This window comes from Cavia porcellus, unplaced genomic scaffold, assembly GCF_034190915.1.
Source record: "Cavia porcellus strain 051 isolate PalLab524CR breed Dunkin Hartley unplaced genomic scaffold, mCavPor4.1 scaffold_3, whole genome shotgun sequence".
In the NCBI taxonomy this organism is placed as follows: Eukaryota; Metazoa; Chordata; class Mammalia; order Rodentia; family Caviidae; genus Cavia; species Cavia porcellus.
In genome coordinates, this window is record NW_026947486.1 from 82212982 (window position 1) to 82237327 (window position 24346).

At 39.2% G+C, this 24346-nt stretch overlaps 1 protein-coding gene and 1 non-coding gene across 3 annotated transcripts; one reads left to right on the forward strand and one right to left on the reverse strand.

Annotated features, from left to right (window-relative positions):
* Positions 1–252: 252 nt before the first annotated feature.
* On the reverse strand, positions 253–3981 carry C1galt1c1 (C1GALT1 specific chaperone 1). 2 transcript variants are annotated; one of them, XM_013147976.2, is made up of 3 exons: positions 3732–3981; positions 2984–3067; positions 253–1297 (listed from the first exon to the last, which is right to left on the reverse strand). In XM_013147976.2, the coding sequence occupies exon 3, from the start codon at positions 1290–1292 to the stop codon at positions 336–338; it is 957 nt and encodes a 318-aa protein (XP_013003430.1). In that variant the 5' UTR covers positions 1293–1297; positions 2984–3067; positions 3732–3981; the 3' UTR covers positions 253–335. The 2 variants fall into 2 exon arrangements, with proteins under 2 accessions (XP_013003430.1, XP_003465641.1); XM_003465593.4 differs by having other exon boundaries at positions 3606–3981.
* Positions 3982–14777: 10796 nt separating this feature from the next.
* LOC134475540 (small nucleolar RNA U13) lies at positions 14778–14878 on the forward strand. Its single transcript, XR_010046715.1, has one exon. It is a non-coding gene; the product is annotated as a small nucleolar RNA U13 (small nucleolar RNA).
* Positions 14879–24346: the final 9468 nt, after the last annotated feature.

A 24346-nucleotide genomic window follows, 5' to 3' on the forward strand; every position in this document is an offset into this window, starting at 1 on the left:
GAGCTAAATCCCTGGCCCTTACAAATTATATTTAAAACATGTATTTCTAACACATTCTTGTGTGTCTTAAAGGAAACAATACCACCTCATTTATAAAATACACTAATAAACTTCTTTGGGGAGGTATGGGGCATCAAACACACAACCTCATGCTTGGCAAGCGGATGCAGTACCCCTGAGCTATATCTGTGGACCCTACTAATAAACTGTAACACCAGTTATACCAAATTAGAAAAGGAAAAGAAATATAGCTCTGTGTTGGATATGTATTTATTACTATAAATAGTTATAACACGTTTTATATGGGGATGAAATACATGCTCTTTTTCCACTTCTCAGTCATTGTCCGAACCATTTGGAGGTAAGAAGATCAATGCGTCATTGAAAGTATGTCCAAATGCCCTAAGACGGTATACCCCGTACATCATCACATGCATCTGATTAGGAGTCAGTCCATTAAAAGTAACAGCCATATCAGAACAGCATCCTTCTACTACCTGGTTGGGATGATTGCTCATTGCCTCTTTAATAAAAAGCCCCACGGATTTGGTATTAAATACATCTTTTCCTTCAGCATCTTCTGCATTTTCTGCAAACACTCCAGCATATTTTAGGCAGACAGCTAGCTGCTTATCTTCAGATATCTTCCAAATCATTCCTCCCTGCTCAGGACACTTTTCAGGGATGTTCAGAAGGCCATTAAGTCTTTTCATTGATTCTATACTTAACACAATTCCTCCTTCCACACTCACATATTCAAGGTCTCCAGATTTTATAGTGTGGCCTATATAGAAAGGCTGTGATGGATCCTTTTTTAACAGAAAGTACTTTAGGTTTTCAATAATAGCAAATGTAGTGGGGCGTGCAAGGAAGAACCAGTTGTACTGGTCATTATACTTGTCAAAGGCATATTTATAAGCTTTCCTCATCATTAGCCACATGTCATTTGTTTCCATATTAACTGACTCAAATACTTTAACATCTTCAGAACTGAAGAACTCTGCTTTGTCACAATGTTTGGTCCAAGTGTCCTTCACTGCAGCCCAAAGACTCACATCTTTGGGTTTCACAAGGATGATGCAGTATACACGAAAGCTCCTGCTAAGCTCCATGCGTTCATCCTCTGAAATTTTCAAGATGTCTTCTTTATTAGGAGCTTGAAGATGATGATGTTCATGGTGGTGCATTCTATTTCCATGACCAATCTTAATGTGTCCTAGTGTAGCGATCAAAGCATAGAAAATGCTTCCAAGCATCACACCCTTCAAAAATGAACTGCTTTCAGAAAGCATTTCTCCTATAAAGAAAACAAAGACTCTTAAAATAGTATAGCAATTTGATTTATATTGGGTTCTCTTAAATGTTAAAAAGTTTCTAAGCTTGAAATCTAGATGCACATAGTACAAACACTCAGAAGACAGGAGACAGGGTCTCATTATGTAGTTCAGGTTGGCCTCAAACCTGTGGCAACCTTTCTGCCTCAGCCTCCCAAGTGCTGGGATTACAGGTACATGCCACCAAGCCTGGCCAAGAATCTCTGTCTTCCAATACATACTGTCCAGTATGAACTGCAACATTGCAGAAGCTCCTATGTAGTAAAATGTGCTGTGAGGAGGCTCTTTTTGCATTTCATTTATGAGGATTTAACTACTCAAGTACTAAATCAAAGCGCTTAGCCTTTGAAACTAATGTTAGAGGTTGTCTTCCATCATTCTCTTTAAAATGTTTTGTATCACAAGTTTGCACTACCTTTTAAAAATACCTCTAAAGACAAATGTACTTTAATTAATTTTTATTTTTTGAGTCAGGGTTTTGCTATACAGTTCAGGCTGGCCTCTTGCAGTGCTCCTCCTGCCTCAGCCTCCAGAGTGTTGGAATTATAGGTGTGAGCCACCATGCCTAGCAACAAATGCATTTTGATAACAAGCCTTTAAATTGAACAGATTAAAACCACCTATACTGGAAAATTGCTAATGGTATTTGCATTGACATCTCTTTTCAAACTATTGCTTTATTTAACTGATTACTAATGTATTTATGTGTTTTAAGTACATCTAAATCAGGTTTCTTGAAATTAATATTATACATGTTAATGTTTATACTTCTGTTCCTAAGATTAAGTAGTTTCTAATATAGCATCCAAACTACTGATGCAAAGACCATAATAAAAGATGAAAAATGAGTTGATACAGGCATATTTGAGGACCACTAATTAGCATTTTTATTTCCTCAAATGACATTTTCTTTGAGGAAGGAAAAGAGAGATGCGTACATTATTTTTTTTGAGGCAAGTTCTCGGTAGCCTTGAACTCACTTTGTAGCCCAGGCTGGCCTCGAATTCACAGCAATCCTCTTGCTTCAGGCTCCCATGCTGGGATTACAGATGTGCACCACCACATCTGGCCAAGTCTACACTTTTATTTCAATTAAAATTTAAAAGAAAAGCTTACATTAAATACAACTGTTCAGAGCTTGGGGTATTACTCAGTGGCCCAGTGTCTGTCTGGCAAGCGCAAGGTCCTTAGTTTGATTCCTGGTACTCTGCCCCCTCCAAAAAAATGCAACTATTCACCAACTGTATGCTACACCATTTTGTAGGAAAGGCTGAAATTTTCCTATCTCTCCATCTCCACACCAAAAAAAATGTTCTACTGAGCTAAATCTTTTCTTTGTTAAAGTTTAAAGTGGCCTTAGGAACTAATGTACTTTCTCTCATTTTGCCACAGAGGTTAAGGAACTGACTTAAAGACACACACAAAGCTAGTCAGTGATAGAAGTGGATCAGAAACTAGAGGAGTTTAATAGTTTTTCCACTACAGAATAATAATCTACACAGTGCTTCTACTATACTGAAAGTTTAGTAAATGAGTTGCTCAATAACCTCATTTTCTATAAATAAAAATGTGAGATCTATTGACCAGTTTTCATTTTACACCACAACACCATATGGCTACAAGAAGAGGAAATGGACTTTGATTTTTACCAGTACAAGGTGCAGAACAAACTGGCAGATGTAATTCCTGAGTTGGAGATCGGGAAAGAGGCAGGATGTTTGTTTTCTACAGTCCTAAGAGGAAAAGGGAAGAGATACAAAACAAGCCCCCTTTAATAACAGAATTGTCAGGTGCTGTCCAAAATTAACTTACACAAGGTTCTGGGGTATCACATTGCACAATATTCATCTCTAAGCCAATATATAACCCACATATCTCTTCACTTGACTGCGTAAGTTTTGATGAGAATTCAAGAAGTCAGGGCTGCAAATGCAGCTCAGTGATAGAGTGCTGGGTAAGCACAGCGGGGAACCCTGAAAAAGTCTACAAATTTCGCATAAAATCATTTACACCAATTATTCTAAGATTTTTTTCCCACCAGAGGAGACAAAAACACGAAACAGTGGTGCTGCACATTATGGGATATTTTGTGTACACACAGCACAAGACACCTCAACACTATACGGAAGAGAAAAAATGCACACGGAAACAAGGCATAAAGTACCCAAGTGGTTTTTAGGGTCAATCTCTTTAGAAGGTGGGTGGTTGGATTCTGGCAAAGGGAGGAGGGTGAAGTGGAGGGGAGGGAGAGGGAGGACATTCAACAATCACCTCGAGACCCCACTGAGGGCGTCGGTGGCGGCGTCACGAGCGGAGCCTGTGAGCCTCCTCTGGGTGCGCGCGGTGGTCCAGCGGCTGCGGGGCGACTGGGATGGAGACAGCGGTCCAGACACTCACCAGCGTTTAGAATGTCCCGGGCAGGAAGCCGCAGCTAGCCCACAGCTTTGCTTCCACGTTCGCGCACAGCCCCACTCCGCTCCTGCGTGGGCTGCTCTAGATGCAGGCGGTATCCTCTCGTTGATCTCACTAAAGGTGGAAAGATCCAGGAAGCTGACGCGAAGCGGGCGGGGCAAAGGAGTCTCAGGTCCGGCAGAGGAATCCCCCGCCCGCTCCGACGTGGAGGCGACCGCGCGCGCAGGACGTGCCCTTTTCCCCGCCCCGCGCGAGCTCCGAGCCGCGCGCCCGCTGACGCGCCCGCACGTCGCCTCCAGCCAGTGGCGCGCGGAGGCAGGCGTGCGTGTTTGTGAAGCGCTTCCCCGGCTGGTTCCTTCGCTTTCCCAGTGGGGGAAACTGCGATTCCTACCGGTCTCCTAAGGGTTTCTCTAGTGTACCACTGCGACTGTGTACCGATTGGTTGACAAGAGGGTGCTTCCCCAGTACTCTCGGACAGGTGGCAAAGTGCCACCGAAATAGTTACGGATTCCGAGAACAAGGATTCCCTGTGGTTACAGGAATGGGATTTGAAGCCATGCTGCCTGGAATCTGATCCTGCTGTCGCCGCTTGCTTTGATGTCCTGGGATATTTACTGAACCTTGCTATGTCTCACTTCTGCCCGTTGTAAAGGTACAAGACAACAAAGGAGTGCCTCTCGTAAAGTTTGTCATAGTGATAGTGCACACGACTCCTTTAGCAAAAGTTAAAGCGCACAATGAGCATTTATTGTTATGCACCATTTGGCTAGTGCTGAAGTTCAGTACGCGGTAGACAATTATGTTTAGAGTTAATGAATGTTAGTGCAACAGAGGAGGAATCAGGTAGGGAAAGGACAAGAAACTTCTGAAAAGCCACAGAGCAGATTATTATAACTGCAGAACTGATACTAGATCTAGGGCTCCTAATTGAAGAATATAGAAGTCTTAAATAAGTCATCCAGCTTTTACAATTTGCTCGTGGCATTTTTTTGTTGTTGTTTTTTTTTTGCTAAGAAGCACACATTCTTATAAATATTTAAAGTGTCTGATCATTCGGTTTCATTAAAATAACTGGTGACTGAACCGGGGCATGGTGGCACAGGTGGTGTAATGCCTGCACTTGGGAGGCTGAGGCAGGGAGATCGCTGCAAGTTCAAGACCAACATAAAGTACATAGTGAGACTGTCTCAAAACAACAACGACAACAACAACACAAAAAAAAAAAAAATCCCCCAAAACCTAAAATAAAATACAATAAACTAATTGGTGACTTAGACTAGAATTTTTTACCTTTATGCAGCTATTGTTTTCAATCAGATTTTATTGGTACATTTTAGATGTTCATAATGATTGTATTCATCATAGAGAATTTGTACTTGTACATGATGTACTTGTACACTTCTTTTTTCCTGTTCTCCTACCCTCCCTTCAATCCCTCCACACTCCCCGTTTATTAAAGCTTTATTTTATTTTTCCTTCTTGTCTCTTTTCTGTTTTTCCTTCTTTCCCTCTCCCTCCTCCCTTGTTCCCCTCCCAATCAGAACATGTTCTTTCTATTTCATAATACCTGTTATAGATTTTGTTCCTTATTTACACTTTTGGCTTCTCACACCAGAGAAATAATTCTGTATTCCTACATGTATGTCTGATTTAACCTAAGAGTATGGTCTCAGGATACATCCATTTCCATATAATGTCTCAAGTTTATGCTTCTTCATGGCTCAGTAGTACTTTATTACATAAAAAAATCTTTTTATCCATTTATTGGTTGATGAGTATTTGGATTGTTTCCAAGACTTGGCTATTAAAATCCATGCTGCTGTAAACATTGATGTATTGCTGTGGTATGGTGATTGTGATTCTTCTGGGAAGTTACCCAAAAAGGGAATAGCTGGGTCAAATGGAGCCTGTGTTCCTATTTCTTTCAGGAATCTCCACACTGATTTCCATAGTGGTTGTAACAGTCTGCACCCCCATCATCAGTGGAGTAGGGTTCCTTTCCGCTGTGGCTCCTCCAGCATTTGTTGTTGGTTGACTCCTTGTTAATAGCCATTCTTTCTGTGGTGAGATAGAATCTCAAAGGGTTTTTTTTTTTGTTTTTATGATACCAGGAATTGATCTTAGGACCTTGTACTTTCCATTCAGGTACTGGCCCTCACTGTTGTTTTAATTTGCAACTCTCAGATGATCAGTGATCTTGAACATATTTTTAATATATTTATTTGCTGTTTGTGCTTCTTCATCTGAGAAGTGTGTATTTGTATTCATTTCAGATTAGGCCAGACTTCTTTTTTTTTTGGTCTTTTTGAGACATGATCACAATTCTATGGTTACTCAGTGTCCTTAAAAATGGTTATTAAAGGGGCTAGGGATTTAGCTCAGCGGCATAAGCACCTGCCTTGCAAGCAGGCGGTCGTGAGTTCGATCCCTAGTACCGATAAAAAGTTAAAAAAAAAAAAGAGCAAAAAATGGTTATTAAATCTTGTTAAAACTTCTTTTGGTCTTTTGTTTTGTTTTGTTTTGTCTTTTTGAGGCAGTGTCTTGCTATGCAGTTCAATCTGGCTTTGAGATCACTGTGTAGTCCAGGCTGGTTTCAAACTTGCAAGGATCCTCCTGCCTCAGCCTCTGGAGTGCTAGGATTATAAGAGTGCATCACCATGCCTGGTTTAGGCCAGAATTCTTAAAAAGCACATGCATCTGAATATTGGTAGTGATCAAGTTTAAGTACCATGAAAGTTTCTGGGAGCACTGAAACAATAAACAAATGTATTATAGACAATTACTACCCTAGAAATGCTACTCTAAGTTCTGGGACTACAGTGGTGCAAAAACAAAGCAAAACAAAAAACAGCAGCAAAAACACCCCACTTTTGTAGACCTCTCTAGTTATTGGGAAAGAAAGACATCAAACAATTCATTATAAAAAATAATACAGTGTGATTGAAAAGTATGATGAGACTTCCGGGAGAACATGGCGGACAGATAACAGCAACTACCGGAGGCTCTCTGAAAAACTAGGCTGAGAAGCCAGGTATGGTGCGGACTAAAGAGACATAAGCAGGTGGAGTTATGCTCTGCTGACTCAGGAACGAACTCGGCTGAGAGAAACCAACTTGGAATGCAGTCCTGGTGCTAAAACAGGAACAGAAAAGTCTCGCTGCTGAGGCTGGACCCTGCGCCATTGGAAGCCACGATTTGGGTTTCCCGCCGCCTGGCGGCTGGCTGCCTCTACATCGGCTCGGCAAGGAGAGAGACGCGCGGAAGCTCTGAGAACGGGAGTCTGCGAACGGAGTCGAAAACAGGACGGGCAGGGAGGCATGTTCTGACTTGTGGCGAGGTGAGTGAGAGAAACTGACACTCCCCCACAGTTTGACTCCAGCAGACTTTCTGGGCCCGAGCAGTCCTGCGGGAGCAGGGCGCAGTGGCGACTCCAGCCACACATTCCCCTCTCGGGCGGGATTGGTGAAAAGTGCCTGGCCTGCGTGACGCTGCCGGCGGACCCCGTAGGCTGGCCCAACCCAGATCCCAGAGCCTGACGGAGGAGTCCAGGAGGGGCGGGCCCCCGCGTAGGCTGCCTGGTGCGCAGCAGTGAGTGGGAACACCTAACCGGCGCAATTCGATCAGGCTGTGGCTGACAGGGAGAGAAGCTGGGCCTCTCATATAAGCTTGCATATATAAGGAACAGAGAATATGGGAAGAGGCAGCAACAAGAAAGGCTCCTCGGCCCCCAATTCTGAGAAACAGGCAATAGCGGACACCGCACCAATACACATAAAGCACCATATAGAGAGCCTCATAGACCAATTCAGGAATGAAGTTATCAATGACCTGAAGCTAGAAGTATGCAAAATAGTTAGAGAAATGCTAAGCCCCACCCAAGAAAAAACAGATGGTGGAATGGAAGAACAGAAAAAGAGGGGAGAATTGTTTGATGGAGAAAACAGGGAAAGCATAGAATACGTGAAGCAGGTTCAAAGGGACTACCAAGAAACTAAGAAGTCTATCGAAGACTGGCATAACAGCTTGAAAGAAACTAAGGACAGACTATCTGAACTGGAGGGCAGAATTGTAATATGGGAGAATGAAATGAAAAACTTCTTAAAAATAACAAAGAAACAAACAGCAATAATACAAAGACAAGAAGATGATAAGAGGATCCATAACTTAAGGATTAAGAACATAAAAGAAGAAGTAGGGACACAAACAAATGAACTACAAAAGCTACTCACAGAAATAATCCAGGAGAATTTTCCTAATTTAGCAAAAGGTAAAGATACTCAGATGTATGAGGCATACAGGACCCCCGCTACCTACAACCCAAACAGAGCAACACCCAGGCATATAATAATAAAAATTCCAGAAATTCAATACAAGAACAGAATATTAAAAGCTGTCAGAGACAAGAAACAGACCACTTACAAGGGAGCACCCATCAGAATTACAGCAGATTTCTCTGCACAAACCATCAAATCACGAAGAGCATGGGGGGAAATAATTCAAGCTTTGAAAGATAATAATCTCCAGCCAAGATTGAGATATCCTGCACAACTGTCCCTGGAAATTGATGGAAAAACAAGGTACTTCCAGGATAAAGAGGAACTGGGGGAATTTGCAACCACCAATTCAACTCTACAGAGAGTATTGCAGGATATTCTAAAAAAAGAAAAATACAAAGAATCCAGAAATAGTGGAGGCCACAACTAATGGAGCAGAGAACAAAGTGAAGAAGACAAACTGACAGCTACTGACAGAATAAGAGCTCAACAGAAATGAGGCAGAAAAGATTGGATGATAGGAACAGCTATTTTGGAGAAAATGACATCTTAATAGGTAATACTGATTTAGTATCATCTTGTTTTGAAGTCTCATCTAGCTTTTGTCCTTCTGTCTCCAATGGTCTAAATAGGTTGTATCTTACTGGATTTTATTATGTACGATAGTATAAGCAAAAACCTTTTAAAGACAAGGAGATTATCCAGAAACCATTATTCATTTTCTGTTAGTCGGTTCTAAATACTCTGTAATGCTGTCATTCTCTTAAATGGTTTTACATTGTTTTGATATACTTAATGCTACAGTATATGAAGTTGTACTCAAGGATTTCAAGGAAAGAGACAATATGGTAACTACTTTTAGGTCAGGATTATCTGGTGGTGAAACGCTATTCTGCTTAAATGGTTATGTTTTGATCTGTGCTGTTTCGTTGTTATGCCCTCTTTTATCTCAATCTCCATTCCATTATTTACTTTTTTAATACTTTTTTTAAATTTTTATCCTTTTAATTAAAGGAAAAAAAATAGCAGGATATATTATAGTAACCCACTTTGACTTTCCATTACCTCGATTTAAAGCCCTGTATTACTCTCACCATCTGGTTTTTAACTGATGTTCCCCTATTCTGTTTTGCTGGATAGTATCAGGTTCGAAAATTTAGGCATCAGCTGTGAAGATAATGAGATTCATTATAACGCCCATTCTCGTTGACTTTTATCTACTTTTGAAGACCTACAATGTCTCCAATGGTTTGGCTTTGTCGGTTTTGTTCTTTACTGTTTTGTTCAATTGTATTATAACTAATGGTATAGGCAATTCTATTAGAGATAGCGGGAGGCATTATGGTAACCATTGTTGATCACCTTGTATTATGTTTTCACATTATCTATTATGTCCACCCTTTTGACTTGACCGATTCTGTTCTGTTATGTCACATTTGGTTTTACTCTCTTCCAAAAAAGTAATAAGAACCGTGAGAGCAATGAAACCCAAAATGTGTAATAGTCATTGTACAAAAGAGAGGAAAAGAAAGTGCTCTAAACTATATAACTGCATGTATATTTAAGTGTATAAGATAGAATATGATATCACAGAGTTTTATTGGATCATTGAACAGAACTGTTTGCAGTATCATTGATGGAATGTCCACTTTACAAGCTTTAATTTTGTGACTTGAACAATTATTTCTAAGATGACAGTATGTAATCCATTAACTTGTGATTTCCTACTGTTCATTTTTTTTCTGCAAATCTGTATAACTTGTACCCTTTCTTTGCTTTTTTTTCTTTTCTCCTTAAATAAAATTTAAATAAAATAAAAAAAAAAAAAGAAAAGTATGATGAATGTATGGTGTGTGTGTGTCTTCCTTTGTACTGTCATGGCTGCCTCAATGTTGTGAATTGATTAAAAACTTTTTTTACATTTCATGGTTATTTTGATATTGGGGACAAACCGGAAGTCACAGGGTGCCAGATCTGGTGAATAAGGTGATGAGGATACACCATAATATTTTTAGGAGCCTGCCTTTTATTGGATGGCACCCAATAGCACTGTTAAGTTTTTTTTTTTGGTATCAGTAATCAAACTCATGACCTTGTGCCTTCCAGAAAGGTGCTGTGCTGCTGAGCTATTTCCCTGGCCCTTTACTGAGTTTTTGATCTCATCTCCCAAAGATACTAAGTTGGTCTTCCATTCCCCTCTCTTTCTCCCTCTTTCTCCCAGTTTCTTTTTGAGACAGGCTGGCCTTGAACTTACTGTGTACTCTAGGATGCCTCAAACTTGCAGAGATCCTCCTGTTTTTTAGCCTGAGTGCTGAGATCATGGGCATGCACTAGCATGCTAGCTTTTTTTTTTGAGACAGGGTCTTGCTATGTAGTGCAGGCTGGCTTTGAACTCTCTATGTAGCCCAGGCTGTCCTGGAACTCACAGCAATCCTCCTGCCTCAGCCTTCCCGGTGCTGGGATTACAGGCACGTGCCACCACATCCGGCACAGCGTGCTAGTTTTTGAGGTATTGTTTCAGCAAAGCAACATTAAAAGGATGAAAAAATGTTTTAATTGCATTTTGTTAAATATATGTGTATACTGTTATATATATATGAAGTGTTTATATATATATATATATATATATACACATAAAATTAAGCATAAAACACTAGAATGATGCTACCATAATATTTTGGTGAAAACAGGTATGTTATATATGTTTACAGGTTTGATCTGTTGGTGCGAGCAAGGAGAATTGCAAAAGGCTACTCAGCAGGCTCTTCATTTTGATCATATCAGGGGTTTGATGTGGGGATAATTAGCTTTCTCTTTTTTAAAAGTATAACAAAGTTTTATTAAAGATAGAAAAAGAAACAGGCTTCACTGAATGAGTTCGTGTCAGATAAAAGTAGGAAAAGAAATACACCCTGTAGTTTGAGGGCGGGCCAATATGGAGGAGTGAACACAGTGGCCAGCTTTATTTCAGTACATCCTTGTACTGCAGTGTTTTCCTGGTTCTAACATACGTTTACTATTTTTGAATTTGATGAACAACAAATAAAGGAATTTTTTTAAATTAGAGAGATTAAAAAGAAGAAGCAATATCAGTAAAAATACCTTTTAGACCAGGCATGGTGGCACATTCCTGTTATCCAAGCGCTCATGATGTTGAAGCCGAAGGAGTGCCATGAGTTCAAGGCCAGCCAGAGCTACATAGTGAGTTCAAGACTAACTTGAACTGCATAACCTGAACTAGTCCCTGTCTAAACAAACAAACAAACCCCAAAAAAGACAAAATATCTTTTGAATCATGTAAAAAAGCAATCTCTCTTCACAAAATGGACAAAAGGACTAAAGGAAAATGGCACTCAAAACAGAGACATTGAGAAGGAGACAATTTTTTTTTTCTAAAAAAGAGTAACTATGAGAAGTGATGCATATGTGAATTAGTACATCCTTGTATTACAAGGATGAATCCTGGCAACTGTTCCTCAAGGCGTAAGTGTATAAAATCATGTTTCATGCTTTAAATATATAGTATTCAATTTTATTTGTTAAACACACCTCTTTAAAGCTGGCAAAAATGATTCTTATTCTAATACCAAACTAGAAATAATGATATGAAACTGTACAAAGCTGAAAATAATGTTATCAGATGATACGAAACAATAAGCCATAGAATTTTCAACCTGAAAAGCACTGTTGATGAGGGATTATCTGAAAACACATTACTTAAAGCAGAGCTTAAATATACTTGGCATTTTAAATGAAAAATAGATGATTGACTTACAGTTACATGATTGCATTTTTTTTGTCTTTTTCCTTTTTATTGGTACCGGGGATCAAACTCACGACTGCCTGCTTGCAAGGCAGGTGCTTATGCCACTGAGCTAAATCCCCAGCCCCTCATGATTGCTTTTTAAAAAAGGTATCCCACAATGTAGCCTGTTATGGCTTGTATGTAGTTGTCTCCCCAAAGCCTCATGTGCTCATAGGTGGGACTTTTTGGAACTGGCTAGATCTAGTGTTGTGTATGTGGATTAAGGGTGTGTGGTGGTGCTAAATTAGTCTGCTGATAGTTTAGCATAGTTTTGTGTGGATGATGGGCACCACCCACAAGGTTTGTAGCATGGATGGAATAAAAGGGAAAGGGCGGCTGGCTGCTGCTGCTCCCTGCCTTCTCCCTGTGTTGCCAAGTACTGTGTCTCCTCTGCCATGCCACCTTGCCTTAGAGTCAGCTGAGTATGGACCAAAAACTGTGAGGTAAAATGAACTGTTCCTCCTTTAATGATTCGTGCAGGTATTTTTTCTCAGCAATGAGAAAAGTAACTAAGACATAGCCCTAATTGTAAAGATGCAGTCAGCAGGAATAGTAACAGGAAAATAATACAATGACAGGATTAAAGCAGTAATTTTTAGTATTAACCCTCAATGTAAATGGCATGAATTTCCCAAACAAAAGACACAGATTGGCAGAATGGATCAAAATCCAAAACCCAACAACAGGCTTTATAAAATAAATGCATTTAGTTCAAAAAGAAATTCATATACTACTGTCAAGGGATGGAAAACAATATTTCATACAACAGAAGGCCAGAAACAAGTAGTAGTAAATATTCTACTTATAGACAAAGTGGACTACAAGCCAATACTGATTAGATGAAGTAAAGATCACTACATATTGATTAAAGGAATGATACAACAGGAGAGATAAACTTATACAGGCAAAAAAGCACTGACATTGCTAACTTTATAAAATAAATACTACTGTAAAAGATCAGATAAACACAAATAAAATTATAATTGGGGATCTCAATAACCCACTATCACAAATAAATCAACTAGACAAAAAATCAACAAAGAAATCTGAGTTGAACCACACCTTTGAACAAATTCATGACCTCAAGCCTGCCAGGCAGGTACTCCTGTCACTGAGCTAAATCCCCAGCCCCTGAACAAATGGTCTTAATGGATATCTACAGTGTGCCACCTAACAAAAGAATACACATTTTTCTTAGTAGCATGTACAGTTTTCTTCAAAATAGACTACATAGTCTGTTGTTTTTTAAAAAATCTTTTATTAATTTATTTGTTTAGGTACCAGGGATCAAACTCATGACCTTGAATTTGCCAGGCAGGTGCTTATGCTGCTGAGCTAAATCTCCAGCCCATTTTTTTTTTTTTTTTTTTTTTGGGTATCAGTGATCGAACTCGCAACCTCATGCTTGCCAGGCAGGCACTTAGGCCACTGAGCTAAGTGCCTGGCCCCATACTCTCTCATAAACCTTGCATAAGTAAATACAAAAGAATAAAAATTATCCCATGCACATTTTCAGATTATAGTGAAATGAAACCAAAAATCAATAGCAAAAGAAATCACAGAAAGTATATAAGTATATGGAAATTAAACAATACACTCTTGGATAACCAATGGATCACAGAATAAACTAAGGAAGAAACTTTTTTTTTAATATAATTTCTTTGTCTTTTTCTTTTTTTATCAGTACCAGGGATCGAACTCATGACTGCCTGCTTGCAAGGCAGGCACTTATGCTGTTGAGCTAAATCCCCAGCCCCTAAGGAAGAAACTTCTAAATCAAATCCACGCAAATGATAATACCAGTTTATAATACCAGAATCTATGTGACACAAAGCAATCCTATGAGGCGAGTTCATAGTTGTAACTGCTCACATCAGAAAAACAGTGTGAGTCCAAATAAAAAACCTAATGATGTATCTTGAAGTCCTAAGGAAACAAGAACAATCTATATCCAAAGCTAGTACAAAGAAGGAAATTATAAAGATCAGGGCATAAATAAATGAAATTGAGACTAAAAATCGATCCAGGTGTGGTGGCACTCATCTGTAATCTCAGCACTCGGGAAGCTGAGAAAGATCACCAGGAGTTCAAGGCCAATTTGCCACATAGTGAGTTCAAGGTCAGGCTGAACTGCATAACTAGACAGAGGTGGGAGGTGGGGGTGTAGGTGGGAATCAATGAATCAAAGAAATGGTTCTTAGAAAGCATAAACAATATGGAAAAATCCTTAGCCAGATTTTTTTTTTATGGGTACCAGGGATCAAACTCACAACCAGGCACTTGCAAGATAGGTGCTTATGCCTCTGAGCTAAATTCCGAGCTCCTTCCTTTAGCCAGATTTTTAAAGGAAGGAAGGAAGGAAGGAAGGAAGGAAGGAAGGAAGGAAGGAAGGAAGGAAGGGGGGAGGGAGGGAGGGGGGAGGGAGGGAGACAGAGAGAGAGAGAGAGAGAAAGAGAAAGAGAGAGAGAAAGAGAAAAAGAAAAAGAAAAAGAGGAGGAAAGGAAGGAAGGAAAACAACCGGGCGTAGTGATGCATGCCCATAATCCCAGTATTCAGGAGGCTGAGGCAAGAAAACTGATGTTTTTGAGGCCAGCCTGGGATACAAAGTGAGTTCAAGGCCAGCCTAAAATGCATAGGGAGATTCTGGTTTACCCAAACCAAACCAAACCCAAACAGCCAAAACAAAGTGGAGAGGTAAGTGGACACGAGGCAGCACCGGGTTTTACGAGTCAAAGAGGAGTAAAGAATAGTTGGGTGCTCTGTAAGGGACCCCTGGTGTCTCAGCTGTCTCTTCTATTTAACAGGTAAATTTGAACAAGTTACTTAAAATGTTAAGACTCAGCTTCCTAGCTGGGAGTGGTGGCATATGTCTGTAATCTCAGTACTCAGGAGGCCGACACAGGAAGATCGCTGCAAGTTTGAGCCAGTCTGGGCTACAAAGTGAGCTTAAGGATCCTTTGGTTCATGAGCATGATGATTGGATGTTCATGACGTATACATGAGATGTGCCTCCCTCAAACCTTTTACAACATTGTCATGTTATCTATCTGACATGAAAAACAAAAAACAAAAAGCAAAGTGAGTATAAGTGCCTGTAACCCCAGCACTCAGGAGGCTGAGGCAAGAAGATCATTGTGACTTTGAGGTCAGCCTGAGATACAAAGTGAGTTCAAGACCAGCCTGAACTGACTAATGAGACCCGGTCTCAGAAAAGAAAGAAAAGACTCAAATCAATGCAGTTAGAAACAAAACAGTAGGGGCTGGGGGTTTAGCTCAGCGGCATAAGCACCTGCCTTGCAAGCAGGCGGTCGTCAGTTCGATCCCCGGTACCGATAAAAATGAAAAAAGACCCAAAAAAAAAAAAAAAAAAAAAAAAAAAAAAAAAAAAGAAACAAAACAGTAGACACCACGGAAAATAACAAAGTTACTAGTATTTGCATAAATGAAAAACCCATATTTATTTATATTCTTTTTAAAGGCAAGATCTCCTTAAATTAAAAAATACTTCATTAGTATATGTTTATAATTCATGCAGTTTGCAATCATCTTGGGGAGTTGTGCCATGTACACATTACAGCTTGCTTATGTTTTCCTTTTCCCCTTCCTCCTCTGGATCCCCATCACCTTTTTCATACCTATTGATACTATTTGTCTTAGCATATGTTATGACTTATACAGTTTACATTGATTGGGGTTTTAGCTTCTTGTACATGGCATATATTCATTCCTCTCATTTCCCCTTCTCCTCCCCCTTACTTCTCTCATTGTTTCCTCAGACCATTTCTCTGTTGGATGAGATCTGTCTCCTTGTTCCTTTGATTATTTTCATTGTTTTGTACTTGGCCTCACTCAAATGAGGGATGTCATACTGTATTCAAAATTGTGTGCCTCTCAACATTATGTTTTCTAGGTGCATCCATTTCCCTACAAGTTCCTCAAATTTGTTGTTCTTTCTAGCTAAGTACTATTCCATCACATATAGATACCACATTTTGTTTATCCAGTCATTTCTTTTTTTTTTTTTTTTTTGTCTTTTTCGTTTTTATCGGTACCAGGGATCAAACTCAGGACTGCCTGCTTGCAAGGCAGGTGCTTATGCCACTGAGCTAAATCCCCAGCCCCTATCCAGTCATTTCTTAATGGATATATATGCTGCTTCCAGGATTTAGCTATTACAAATTGTGCAGCTATAAATGTTGTTATGCAAGTATCACTGTACCATGATGACTTAAACTCTTTGGGGTAGGTAAGTTCCTTTTTTCACCACAGCTATGCCAGTGATTCTTATTTTATTTTATTTGTTGTACCTGGGATTGAACTCACGACCTTCCACTTGTAAGGTAGGCATTTATGCCACTGAGCTAAACACCCAGCCTTTCTTTTTTTTAAATTTTATTTTATTTTTTATTTAAGGAGAAAAGAAAAAAAAACAGTGAAGGGGTACAAGTTATACAGATTTACAGAAGAAAAAAATGCACAGTAGGAAATCACTAGTTAATGGATTACATATTGCCATCTTAGAAATAATTGTTCAAGTCACAAAATTAAAGCTTGTAGAGTGGACATTCCAACAATGATACTGCAAACAGTTCTGTTCAATGATCCAATAAAACTCTGTGATATCATTTTCTATCTTATACACTTAAATATACATGCAGTTATATAGTTTAGAGCACTTTCTTTTCCTCTCTTTTGTACAATGACTATTACACATTTTGGGTTTCATTGCTCCCACGGTTCTTATTGCTTTTTTGGAAGAGAGTAAAACCAAATGTGACATAACAGAACAGAATCGGTCAAGTCAAAAGGGTGGACATAATAGATAATATAAAAACATAATACAAGGTGATCAACAATGGTTACCATAATGCCTCCTGCTATCTCTAATAGAATTGCCTATATCATTAGTTGTAATACAATTGAACAAAACAGTAAAGAACAAAACCGACAAAGCCAAAACATTGGAGACATTGTAGGTCTTCAAAAGTAGATAAAAGTCAACGAGAATGGCACCCAGCCTTTCTTATTGTTTGAATTCCTAATGACTGCCATTCTTTCCATAGTAAGATGCAATCTTAGAGTTGTTTGAATTTCCATTTCTCTAATGGCCAGAGCTGTTGAGCATTTTTTCACCTATTTGTTAGCCATTTGTATTTCTTCCACTGTGAAGTGTTTGTTCATTTCTCTAGTCCATTTTTTGACTGGGTCTTTAATTTTAGGTGGTTTAATTTTTTTGCATTCTTTGTATATTTTAGATATTAGTCTCTGAGGATTAGCTGGCAATATATTTTGTAGATTGTCTATTCATTCTATTGATTGAATCTTTGTTTATAAGAAGCTTTTTAGTCTGATATAACCCTATTTGTTGATTCTAGCTGCTCTATTTCCTGTGTGATTGGGGCTCTATATAGAAAATTCTTTCTTGGGGCTGGGGATTTAGCTCAATGGCATAAGTGCCTGCCTTGCAAGCAGGCAGTCGTGAGTTCGATCCCTGGTACCGATAAAAGTGAAAAAGACCAAAAAAAAAAAAGAAAATTTTTTCTTACTATGTTTTCAAGTATTTCACCTATTTTGTCTCTAATATAGTTGTTTCTTTATGTCCTAAACTTGGGCCATTTTTATTGCCATAGTATTTTATTATATCTAATCAATAGTTTACCTGTTAAAATAGCTTCAACCACTTCCTATGGGAGGATGATTTCCAAATCTAGATTTTTGGCCTCTATCTCTTCCTTGGGTTTTGGATCCACAATTGCCTGAGTTGGGTGAAGGAGCATGTGCCTATAATCCTATCACTAGGGAGACTGAGGCAGGAACACCAGAGTTCAAGGGCATTCCAGACTACATAATGGGACCCTGTGTAAAAAAAAAATTAAAAAATAATAAAATTGTGACATTTAAAAAGACTTCAGTTGTTTGCTTGATGCTTCTATATTCATACATAATCTAAAATTTAATAAATTTGCCTGTTTGGATCCTGATTTCAATCAACTATAAATGAACAAGGAGCTGACTACGGAGATTTGATTACTTGGGTATTTGATGGCACTAAAAGGTAAATGTTAATGTTTTGGTACAATAACTGTATTTGGTTAAGGATATCATTTAGGCAGAAAATCACCATGAGTTTGAGGCCAACCTGGGCTTCATAATGGGTTCATATGGCTAGTCTGAAGTATATAGTGAGACTCTCTCAGAAACAAACAAAAAAACAAAGATTAACTTTTAGAAACAGAAACTCAAATATTTGTGGATGATATCAGATGATGTCCTGGATTTACTTCAAAATAATCCAATTTAGGGAGTGGAACAATAACTAAGGATATTTATAGAAGACTGGCCATAAGCTGATAATTGTTGAATGAGGTAAGTGGTATATGGTATCTTTTTCTACTTTTTTTGTATGCTTGAAAATTGCAAAATAAAAAACTTAAAAGATTAAATATGTCTGAACCCAAATTGATTAACCTTGTGTACATCCTGACAGTCATGTTTCTGAGGCAGTAGAATAGGTCATGACAGACTGGCTAGGGAAGCAGGCTTGATCTTTGTTTAGCTTAAAGTTTGTAGAGGTTTCAGTCCATAATCAGGTTGGCTTGGAAGAGGAGAACAGTACATGGTAGGCAGAGGAACGAGCCTCTTTCTGTCCCTTATATTGTATTCAGTGTACTGGGATTAGGGTGGTACCAGTCCAACCAGCAGACTGATTTAGTAGTCACTCACCCTTAATCCTAGTACAAGCATTGCACCATGAATGATTCACACATTCTAGACTCAGCCACTTCTGAAAAAGTGCCATCTATGGCTGCATAATGTTTTGGGGGGATATCTAAACACAAGCCATAACATGGAGTAAGTTTGCAGGTTTGTTGGTGTTTTTGACACTCTTACCTTGTAACCATACAAATCCTGGCATGAATCTCCCTATCCATTCAGTTAGTATCCAGGCCGTAAAGTTGTTCCACAGGACCAATGAATGTTACTGGGGGCCTCCTATCTAATTCCAGGACTGTTAAACCAGTCTGTTGTAAACTAGTCTTCAATCTATAAAGTTATGATCTATATACACTTCTCAGTGAGGGTCTATCCCAAATATTTGGTAGAATTAGGCCAATGGGAAGAGTGATTTCTTTCTTCTCAACATAAATGGACCTTTCTACTAGGATGTCCTATAGTAGGGATTAGGTAGCCGTCTTTATATCTATGATTGTTGGTATGCATGATAAGATCCTTATTCTTATTTAATAGGGGTTTTAGTAGTGTCTGTAGGATCTTTAAGAGTAGAGTTTATAAGGGGCTGGGGATTTAGCTCAGTGGCATAAGCGCCTGCCTTGCAAGCACGCAGTTGTGAGTTCGATCCCTGGTACCGATAAAAAACGAAAAACGAAAAAGAAAAAAAAGAGTAGAGTTTATAGCCACTCAGGTTACCTTGTAAGGGTGGGCTAAAGTGCGAACCACTGAACTTTTTCATGTCTCATCAATATAGCCTTGTAACTTATTCCAATCATCTCCTTGCAGTTGGTACATCAACCAAGGAAGCCTTGATGTACTTGACAAGGGGAGCAGGCCACATATCCAGCAAGATGTTTGTTGTAACAACTGCATATTCCTGTGCCCAGGCTAGAAAGGAACTATGGTCTCCTTTAAGTGGTAAAATAATTAGTAAAAGGGCTAAGAGTAATGTCTTAAATCACTTATTTTAAGATTTTGTTTTTTTTTTCCTTGAACAAGAATTTTAAATCTGTAGTTTTGCAGAAATATTTGTTTGTTCATATTCAGTGACAGTCTCTGTTTCCCAGGGCTTGATGTAGTAAGGAGTTCGTGTCTGCTGCCTTCACTACTGATGGAGTTGACAGGATCATGGAGTATGGTCTTTCTCAAGTTGGTCCTAGGAAAGGAGATGATGAGGGAAGAGACTTTATCAGTAGTGAATCTCCAGGTTAGAATATGGATTTCCAGGGGCTGGGGATTTAGCTCAGCGGTATAAGCACCTGCCTTGCAAGCAGGCAGTCGTGAGTTCAATCCCTGGTACTGATAAAAAAGGAAAAAGACGAAAAAAAAAAAAAAGAATATGGATTTCCCTTCTCTGTAGCCTAGTCTGTTGAAGAATCTGTTGGCACTTAGCCAAGGAGGTGACATCCTTCAGTAAAGTATCTTTTTTTTTTTTTTTTTTTGGTCTTTTTTCCTTTTTATCGGTACCGGGGATTGAACTCACGACTGCCTGCTTGCAAGGCATGCGCTTATGCCGCTGAGCTAAATCCCCAGCCCCAAGTAAAGTATCAGACAAAATCATTAGTGAGAAAAGAGTATCTATAAGGCATCACAAATGGACTGTGACCAAGAATTTTTTTTTTTTATCAGTACTGGGGATCGAACTCACGACCACCTGCTTGCAAGACAGGTGCTTATGCCGCTGAACTAAATCCCCAGCCCCTGTGACCAAGAATTTGAGGTGTATTTTTTTTATTTTCATAAGAGCTAAAAGTAGTAGGTGAGGCCGTGTAGGTGGGTTTCCTGAGACACTTTGCAAAGATGTCACTTCAGTGTCTCATTCGTTTTTCCCCTATCTTTCTTGATGATTGTGGCCTCCATGCGCAATGAAGGTGATAGACAATGTCTATACTTCAGGATTTATTTTTGTCTCCATGAGGGGGAGGCAGTGTATCTGGCCTGGGTGTATATATATTGCAGTGTTCAAACAAGATAAAATATCTTTCCAAAGGAACTGGTCTTTCAGACATAATTAAAAAAGAATGAGTGAAGAAAAAGCCATCTCAGTTACAGCCTAAGGTTGTGAGAAATTGCATGATCTCCTCTCCAGTCACTCCTTTCACTGAGTACGTCAGCTGGACAAAGGCCAAGGTTGAAAAGAAGGACAGAGAGACATGTGCCAGTGTCCAGCAATAGACTGTTTTCTTGTAGTCAGGATTACTCAGAGCTCTTCTGTGGAGATGACAGTCTGGCAAGAGAGAGAAGGCCCTTTAGTCTTATTGGACTAGTTGGTAAGATGGGCCTGATTCCTGGGACCTTCACCTTAGGGGCCAGTCTTACTTCCACTGGCCATCCTTGCCATCAGGGCATGGTCCAGTGAGATTTTTGTCACAGTCCCTCTTAAGGTGACCTAACTTTTTGCAGTGGTAGCACGTAAATTTAGTCATTGAGCTGTTCTTGGAGTCCTGAGTCTATTTCTTTTAGAGCTGCTATGAAGCATGTTGCTTTCTCTTGGTCCCTGTGTTTCTTTCCCTTGTCCTCTTTCTGCTCTCGATTTTAAAATACAGAGGGAGAAACTTTATTTTTTTGAGACAGAGTCTCGCTATGTAGTTCAGGCTGGGCTTTGACTCATTATATAGCTCAGGCTGGCCTTAAACTCATGGTGACCCTCCAGCCTCTGCCTCCAGAATGCTGGGATTACAGGCATGTGACACCATCTTTACTAAAATCTTTACTAAAATATCAAGTGAACGATCTGGAACAAAAGCCATCTTTTGTAGTTTTTTTTTTTCTAATACCTGAGGCTGATCAGGTAATAAACTTGTCTTTAAGAATAATTTTCCGGGGGGCATAAGCACCTGCCTTGAAAGCAGGCAGTCGTGAGTTCGATCCCCGGTACCGATAAAAAGGAAAAAGACAGAAAAAAAAAAAAGAATAATCTTTCCTTATTGAATCAGGAGCTAGGAATGTATGTTTTATTAATGCCTTTTGTAAATGATCTAAGAAGGCAGAGGAGTTTTCATTTTTTCCTGTTGAATAGTTGACAATTTAAAATAATTGAAGGGCTTAGACCTTCTCTTAGACCTTCAATAATGCATGCCTGAAGATGCCTCCAATTTGAATCTTCCATCTAGTTGGTAGCTGATAAGGATCTTGTGTGGGGATTGCTTGGGTTCCAGTAGGAACTGTTTGTTTCCCTGGCTGTCTGTCCTCTGGTCTTCTAAACTTAACAGTATGATATCTATCTCCAAATGTAATAGCAGTTTGTATTACTGTTTGTCTCTCATTAGAAGTCAATGTTTGATTTAAGAGTAACATTACATGTTTCCAGTCTAGTACATAAGTCTGAGTAAGTCCTCTAAAGAACAAAATGTGCTTGTCAGGGTTATCTGAAAACTAGCCAAGTACATGAGGAAAAGAGTGAAATGAGATTGTCCTAAGATAAACCAGTTAAAGGGCAATTGTGCCTCTTTCTGAAGCACGATAAGCAAACATAGTCTCAGAATCCTCATGAACTACATTCACATAGTTGAAAGCACTTGATCATTTAGATGGGACAAATGCTAGTTTTCACTCAACGGTGGAGGGGAGAGGGAGTGGAGAGCAGGTTGCTTGGAGAATTGGAAAATTAGGGAATATAAATTCTTTTAGATTTTAACTAGATAAATGCTACATAGGTGACAGCTATATTTAAAAATTAGGGGCCAGGGATTTTGTAGCTCAGCGGCACAAGTGTCTGCCTGACAAGTGTGAGGTCATGAATTTGATTCCTGGTACCAAGAAAACAAACCAAAAAACAAAACAAAACAAAGCAAGCAAACAAACAAAGAATCCGGCTATATTCCTAGGTAAAACTGAACGCTCAAAATTTCCTGTAAATTACAAAACAAACAAAATTAAAAGTTATAATTAAGAGTGACAGAATGTATTTACTGAAGCTAATTAATGAAAATCATAGAACTTCATCACAACATTCTTTATTGTTATAGTTTGTATCTAGATGTTCCCCCCCAAAGTCTCATGCACTTGTAGGTAGGGCTATTCAGAGGTGGTTGGATCTAGGATATGTGTATATGAGTTATGGGTGTTCTATAATTAACTTGGTTCATTGATTGGTTTAGCATGGTTCTGGGATGGATAACAGGAAGGCCAACTTTTAGTGTGGGTGGCACCAAGCAATAGGCCCGAAGACTGAATGGAATAAAACAGAAAGGGAGGCTCGTTGCTGCAGCCTCCAAGTTACCATATGATGAACTGTCTCTCCTCTGCCATGCCTCCCTGGCTTGAAGCCAGCTAATTATGGACTTAAATCTCTACAAACTATGAAGTAAAATAAAACCTTACCTCTTTAATTTGGAGGTGTTGAATATTTTGTCCCATCTATGACAAAATTAACTAAGGCATCCACATTTTTGTGTATGTTTGAAAATATCCATAATTAATCCATGGGTACGGTGGCACATACTTTGTAATCCCAGCATTCAGGAGGCTGAGGCAGGAAGCAGGAGAAAATTTGAGGCTTCAACGACATAGTGAGTTCTGGATCAGCCTGGTTTATATAGTAGACCAGGTCTCAAAAATTTTCATAATTAAAAATTTTATGTTTATGTGATAATGGAGATTACTAAAGAACTGGGGAAACTGACTGTCATGTCAGAAAAGTTAGAGTTGAGAATATTTGAAGCAAACACAAAGTTAGAGGAAGTGTAATAACTTTTGTAATGCTTCGGTAGTTAACTGGATTTATTTGAACGATTAAACAGTATTTAGATAAAATATTCTGTGCCTATAATATAAAATGTTTTAAAACTTTTTAGCCAGGTGTGGTGGCCCATTCCTATAATCCCAGCACTCAGGAGGCTGATGTAGGAGGATCTCTGTGAGTTTGAGGTTGGCCTTGACTACAAAGTGAGTTCAAGTCCAGCCAGAACTACACAGTGAAACCCTATTTGAAAAAGACTAAAAAAAGTTAGCCGGACATAGTGGTTCATGCCTGTAATCTCAGCACTCAGGAGGCTGAGGTAGAAGGATCATTGCAAGTTCGAGACCAGCCTGGGCTACACAGTGAGCTCAAAGCCAGCTTGAACTGCGTAGCGAGACACTGCCTCAAAAAGACAAAAAGACTAAAAAAAGTTTTAACAAGGTTTCATAACCACCAGGCATGGTGGCTCACACCTGTAATATCAGCACTTTTGAGAGGCTGAGGCAGGAGGATCTTTGCGAGTTTGAGACCAGCCTGGGCTACAAAGTGAGCTCAAGGCCAGGCCGAACTGCATAGCGAGACCCTGTCTCAAAAAGACAAAAAAAAAAAAAAAAAGATTCATAACCGTTTTTTATTTTTTATTTTTTAAAGCCAGTCAAATTTAGCAGGGGGGGTTGGTATACCAACTTTAGTGACACTAATGTTAATAAGTTCTGATAACCTACTGCCATTGGACCAGCCTTCATAACCATTTTTAAGGACACTGAGTTACCATAGAATTGTGACCCAATTCTCTGAATTGGCATTGTCTTAGATGTAGGATTTTCCAAATATGCCACCCCCATGTTTTTGTATTTCTGGGAATTGTACCCAGGGCCTTCATATGAGCTGTGTCCTCCATTTTTATTTTTATTTTTGAAACAGGGCCTCACTGAGTCACTAAATTCCCTATGCTGGGCCTGAACTTGTTATCCTCCTACCTTAGCCTTCCAGAATCCTGGGATTACAGGTATGTACCACCATGCCTGATTCCCACCCCAAATATTAACAGGAAAAAAAGCAAGATAAGGATATAGGAGGTTAAGGAAATTGTTTTGTCATTTCAAAA

Bases quoted from the DNA above. Each gene is read 5' to 3' on its own strand.
- C1galt1c1 (XM_013147976.2), bottom strand. From the start codon at position 1,292: ATGCTTTCTGAAAGCAGTTCATTTTTGAAGGGTGTGATGCTTGGAAGC.